Source organism: Meleagris gallopavo, chromosome 25 (genome assembly GCF_000146605.3).
Source record: "Meleagris gallopavo isolate NT-WF06-2002-E0010 breed Aviagen turkey brand Nicholas breeding stock chromosome 25, Turkey_5.1, whole genome shotgun sequence".
In the NCBI taxonomy this organism is placed as follows: Eukaryota; Metazoa; Chordata; class Aves; order Galliformes; family Phasianidae; genus Meleagris; species Meleagris gallopavo.
In genome coordinates, this window is record NC_015035.2 from 2,883,104 (window position 1) to 2,889,376 (window position 6,273).

General features: G+C 47.8%; 1 protein-coding gene across 1 annotated transcript; it reads right to left on the reverse strand.

Annotated features, from left to right (window-relative positions):
* Window positions 1-970: 970 nt before the first annotated feature.
* ADPRS (ADP-ribosylserine hydrolase) lies at window positions 971-6,271 on the reverse strand (the record flags this gene model as incomplete). The annotated part of the gene is made up of 6 exons (XM_010723338.3): window positions 971-3,549; window positions 3,947-4,047; window positions 4,138-4,322; window positions 4,431-4,638; window positions 5,433-5,529; window positions 6,103-6,271. Coding segments are annotated over 6 exons (1,053 nt in total), but the record flags the coding sequence as incomplete, so codon positions are not given.
* Window positions 6,272-6,273: the final 2 nt, after the last annotated feature.

Below are 6,273 nucleotides of genomic sequence, written 5' to 3' on the forward strand. Positions count from 1 at the left end.
GCGTGTTTCTGCCTCTTGCCATGCAGGGCTTCCAGATAAAAACACCCCCAGCCCTGCATATAAGAAACACGAAGGAGGTGTAAAGCTGAAGGGGCAGCAGCTGGGGCTGGCATCCCTCCCCACAATGGTTTTGCTCCGTGCAGAAGCTGCAAGTCGTGGCGTGATGAAACTTTCTCAAGTTGAAACGCAGCCCCAGAGCTCTGATGCCACTGGACTTCTTAAGTCCTGAAAGCAGGGAGGTGCCAGGCCTGTTGGGTTCTGCTCACAGCTGGTTATTTCCCAGCAGGAACAGGAGCCAAAAAAATCCCAAAATGTCAAAGCGGAAGCTCGAATGCTTTCCTCAAACCTGGGAGGAGGGCTCAAGGACAGAGCCTGTGTCTCTGGGTCTCCTCCACTGAAGTGATTCCTGGGGATACAGCACAGACTGGAGCTGGTGAGGTGGGATCCCAGCACACTGCTCTACAGCACACAGTGATGTGCACAGTACCTGCAGGAGGTCAGCAGCTTCCGCATGCTCCCAGGTGGAAGCTCAATCCTCTTCTTCAACGAAGCAACTTATTTATACTGTGTTCTAACCTACATTCAGCCTTTCTGCTCTGTTCTGGTTTGCTGCAAACGTCATGTTCTAGCTGGCAAGAAAAAAACAACACACTATAACCAAACCAGGAACCCATTGAGCGCTGTAGATATTGTTTTGCAGTCTCACTTTCCCTTCACATGCAGAGCATCAACCGTCACCAACCCTCGGCAGCTGCATCACCTGTAATATGCAGAAACAGAAAGGCAGAGATGTGACACACACGTGGGCTCCAAGAACGATGCAGAGGACGAGGGGCTGCTCACCAACCCAGGCATGGCCAGGAAGATGTTCTGGAGTTCTGAGCGTGTGATATTCGCCAGCAGGAAGGGTTGTTGTGTCGTGTGTGTGTGTGGGGGGGGATTTTGGTTTCGGTCACAATCAAGAAACAGGTTGGGTTGGATGAAGTATGTCTATTTTTAATGATGAAAACTGCATTACAATGTGCATTTTTATATACAAATCCTTACTATTTTTTTTTTTTAATTTGCCTCTAGTATCTCCATTTCTAACCTAGTATATAGAGGTTTTTAGTTTTGTAAATACTTATTACATGCACTGTCTGTCATAGTAAAAGTTGGTTTAAAATGCACTCTTTTTGTGATCAGAAACTGGCCTTCTCTTCAGAACTAAAACTGCAGTACTTGATTGTATTGACAAACCATCAATAAAACTTATTGTACAAAGCTGGGGCTGGCTGTGCCTTCATCCTCCTCGACCCCCAGAGCTGTGGGCATGGGACAGAGACCACAGCTGTGGGGCAGAGCTGAATGTTTCAGTATGTGTTTCATTTCTGGCCTAAAATGAGCTCTATTTTTTAAACAGGAAACTTCTGTCCTTCACGAGTTCCAAACATTTTCAAATTCTCCAGCTCCTTTAACAGGAAAAATGTCTTTTTTTAAATAGCTCTGTGAATATGTTGACATCTCTGGCAGGAAAATGTGAAAAATCTGACATTTTACACCTCAGATCTGCAGCACAATACATAAATATACAAAAGAGCAAAATTCCACATGGTCTCAGAACAAGATATTCATTTAAACAAGTAAAACCCATTAAAGCATCACACAGAAGACTGGCACTTGAAGGAAGCAGAGGCAGGAAGGTCTGGAATGACCCCACACACCCAGATTTTCCACACGTGCATGCAGTCCAAAACACGCAGCAGCCATGTGCTGTTACCAAAAGGCAGTGAACTCCATTTGTGCACAACATTCACAGGCCAGTGTCACAATTAGAGAGATAATAAAGTTACATTGCCACATTCACATTTACAAATGGAAACACTTCAATATGACGACTGCTTGCCTCTTCCCTTTTGGTTTTAATTATTAGAAGCTTGTAACCCTCTTCAGACGTGCCATACACAAGCTGTTATTCCCTTTCTGACCAGCTCCCTTGGGCAAAAGTTTCAGATTTTAAACTCTGGAACAACACAGCTGCGCTGGAATATTCTTACCCAACAGTACCAGCTTCAAATCCCAACATTCTTCTCATCTTCTTTTAACCTTTCCCTTTATTTTCAGATGCTTTTCACAGAGAACAGAGTTTGAAAGCTATGAGAAGTAACTCCTGCTTTCAGCTGAAGCCAGTTCTGTCACTGACTGCAGCAGAACCAAGAATTCAGTCCTTGCTTAACACCGTGTTTCACAATTTTTCTCCACCCACAGATTGAAATAGCAATCTCCCTCAGGACATACAGGCAGAATTAAAAACACAGAATATGAGGATTAGAACTAAGAAATGGCTGGAGTAGCTGCAGAAACGTGAGCCAGCTATCTAAGGGAACACAAAATGCAGTCAGGGCAGTGTCAGGTAGATTGCAGAGCAAAGGGCACCAAAGGGACAGTAATTAGTTACATCTTCTTCTAGTCGCTGCCTAAAGGAGGGGGCTGGAATCTAAAGATCCCTTCCAACCCAAACCATTCTATGATTCCATTATTCTTCCAGCAGTAACAATCTGCCTACTGGGATTCTGTATGCATGCACCAAAGGTATTTCTTCAAACGCAACTGGCAGCACAAAGAAATCTCTTCTCCAATCTCAGGCACTTTTCATTCTGCCTTTAATGAAGTGAACCTTCCTGTGAGCTCTGCTCTGCACCATCCCTCACACTGAAGGAGGCAACCTGTCCCCCCACACAGGATATCCTCCAGGCTCTCCCATGGGTGCTTTCTGAAGGCTCCCACCCTCATCCTTTTGCTTGTCAGTGGAGAATGAACACTCTCACCTGTCAGTGTTTTAAGGACGTGCATCCCATGAAAGCCACTGCTTGACCGGTTGCTACCAACAGAAAAGAAGGACATGGCAGTAGAGGAAAATAGTAAAAAAAAAGTCTGTGGATTCAGACACCACCTAGGAATAACAAAATGACATAGTTACAGAAGGGTGGGACAAAGCAAGCAGCAATCTCATGAAAACTTGATGCTCTTGTACTTCAGAGATGCTCCCACTGTCCAAGGCACCACATGCAGCCACTTCCCAGCAAAACTGTCAGTGAAGGCTATGTCCCATCTCTTCAATCCCAGCTTGTGCTTCCACCTCTCTTCTCACAGCAGCAGGTGTCTCCTCAATGGAGGCTCGCTGCATCTGCATGGCACGGATCCACCACCAACTTTATGACCAGAAAAGCAGAGGCAACCACCTGCTTTGCCTTCCAGACACACACTCCCTTCAGGCTCAGAGCCGCTGGCAGTACAGTTCATGTAAGCTATTTGCCATCTTCTGTGTCTCTTGAAAAGCTTCACAGCTCTGCTCCCAACTTGGGGGTATCTGTTCTTCCCCATAATAAGCCCCTGCAATGGCTCCTGCCATGGTAGCAATGGTGTCTGTATCTCCACCCAGAGAGATACAGTAGATGATGGTCCTCTGCAGGTTGTTGTAGTGTTCAGGAATATCTGGGTCAGCTTCCATACAGCGCAGGAAGGAGTAAATGGCAGTGGGGACAGACCTCAGAGCAGCGATGCCATTGCCTGTTAACAAAACCAATCATCTTCAGTGCTGCAGAACACTCTGTCCTCTTTCCCACAGAAGTACCCCTTCTCTTTTTCACTGCAACATCCCATTGCCAATCATCATCAACTCCCGTACTACTGATTTTATCACTAAACTTTTATCACTAAACTAAATTTGCAAGAGACTCTCCACAGTTCCCCAGTACTGCTCCCACCCCAGAGAACATCCCAGCTGCATCAGAATGGGCTGGCTGGACACATTTACTTAATCCTATCCAACATTAAGATCTGAGAGCCATTAAGATGAGATCTTAGAATATTAAGAAATATTATTCAAGATAGTTTTTGTAAGCAAGACAATTTTCTTCGCACAGAGGGAAGGAGTCACTGGGTTGGAACTCAAAGGATTGCATACCTAATTCAAACAATACATCTGCTTTGGGAACACTGCTGAGCTCCAAAAATTCCTTTATTTTCTTCAGACGCCTTGAAAATGGTAAGTCCTCAAATCCCAGCCTGGAAACAAGAGTGCAATGAGGGAGAGAGGCTGTGAAGAGTCAGAGTGAACTGTACACCGCAGGGTTAGCGCTCTGCACAGCTACTTACGCTCGGGCATCAGTAAGAGACTTATCATCTGCCTCTACGTCCTCCATGTGGCTGATGAGCTGCTCAAGGAAGGTCTCCCTGCTGACCTCTCCCTGCAAGGCCAGATGCACTGCCAGGGCCTGCAGGATGGCCCCGTTGTAGCCCAAGGAGTTGGAGTGGGTTAACTCAGCACTGAGCTTTGCAAACTGTGAATGAAAACGTCTCATTAGCAAACCCAAGTGAGACCAAAGTGGGACTCACCCAGCAGCAGGCACTCACAGAGCCAGGGTGCCCCAGTGAGCCCAGAACAGTACCTTCTTAACATCCTGAACATCCGAATAGGTGAGCGGAATGCCTGCAACCCTCATGGCACCACCATTTCCATAGGAGCCTTTCCCATTAAATTGAGCCCTTGCTGGCTCAAACACATCACTGCACTTGGGGCTCAGCAGCTTCTTAAAGACATTGACTACAGCCATCCCATAGCCCCTGTTGGGTTCCTTCTTGTACTCCTCAGCAAACCTGTGTGGGCAAAGATAGCAGCAGTTACACAGGCGAGAAAGAATTTGTGGAGTTTCCAAGTGCAAATGAGTTAACAGCATATGGACCATTCTGTGATAGCCATGGTTCAACTGATTCAGCTCTGCTGGAAAGAATCTCACTTCCAAAAAATGGTGTGAAAAGAGGGAAGGGTGTATGAATGGTGTACAGACATCTCCCACAACCCACTTGTTTCCTTCTCAACATTTCTTTGAAATAGAAGCAAATTCGAAACATTTCTCTGGGTCACAACCACAAAGAAAGTCTTTTGTTCAAGTTCAATGGAAGCCTTTTCTAAACAAATAAATGTTCTCCCTTAAGTGGAACCAAATGCTACCAGGGCTGTGGATCCAAAAGGGAAATGGATCATAAACAAACTGAGGCTGACCTCACTAATATTCACCAGCTAAATTAAGTACAGACATAAATAGCAACAAATAAACATGTAAGGAAATGCTTTCTGTCCAACTGTTATCTTCCACAAAGGTGGCTAAATGTATGTGGCTCCAATTCAGAATGGCAAAGCAGCAAGTCCCATCCTGCTCCATTTCAAAGCATATTTGGAACTACCATTAAAGCTAATGATGCTGGATGCTCCAGGACGGTGCCAAGCACGCAATAAATTCCAGGATCATTGCTCTTATTTTCTCCACAAATTAGCAACGACTCTGCCTGAGCTCCTGTCCCCTTTTGCAGAGTTACACGATGGCTTCATTTTAAGTGTCTGACGCAGAACGAGTTTTGCTCTCGCTGGTAACCTCAGCTGCAGCCCTCACCTCTTGGCCATGTCAACTTCATCAAACTCCCGCTTGGCCAGCAGTGACTGCACCACAGATCTGCTCATGGCCGTGTCATCCGTGTAGGAAAGCGTTTCTGAAACAGAGAGTTATAACTTCATGTGACCATCCATTTCAGCAGCTCCCTGCGAGCACTGCCTGCCCGTAGGGCTGCAGCACTGCTGGAGGACCTGCAGCACCCTGAGCTGTGTTCATTGAGCAGTGAGGATCAGAGCAGGACAGGCACCTGCAGCACGGACAGGATGCAAAGTGCCGCAAGGTAATAAAGCCAAGGGACACGTGTTCTCTTTAGGCACATGGGGACAAGTCAGAGGTCACAGAACGGCCCGGGTTGGAAGGGACCTCAAGAATGATGAAGCTCCAACCCCCTGCCACACGCAGGGCCACCAACCTCCACATTTCACACCAGCCCAGGCTGCCCAGGGCCCCATCAACCCGGCCTTGAACACCTCCAGGGACGGACGGGGCATCCACAGCCTCTGTGCAGCTGTTCCAGCACATCTCCCCTCCGCTCTCCGTTACAGATGTTTCCCCGCGTCGCAGCAGCACTGCACACCCGTTACGTTACCTTACGTTACCTTACATCTCCCCCCGCTCCCCGCACCGTTTCACATCCCCGTTTCACACCCCGCCCCGCCGTTCCTCCCACCTCTGCGGGCGCTCCCGGCCTGTTCCCCCTCACCGCCCGGCGGCTCCAGGCCGCGGAGAAAGCTCAGCAAATCGGGCAGCTTCACCACGCTCCTGCCCTCGAAGACGGCTCCCAAGCAGTCGCCCAGCAGCGCGCCGGCCAAGCAGCCCCGGAAGCGGGCGGGAGGAGGCC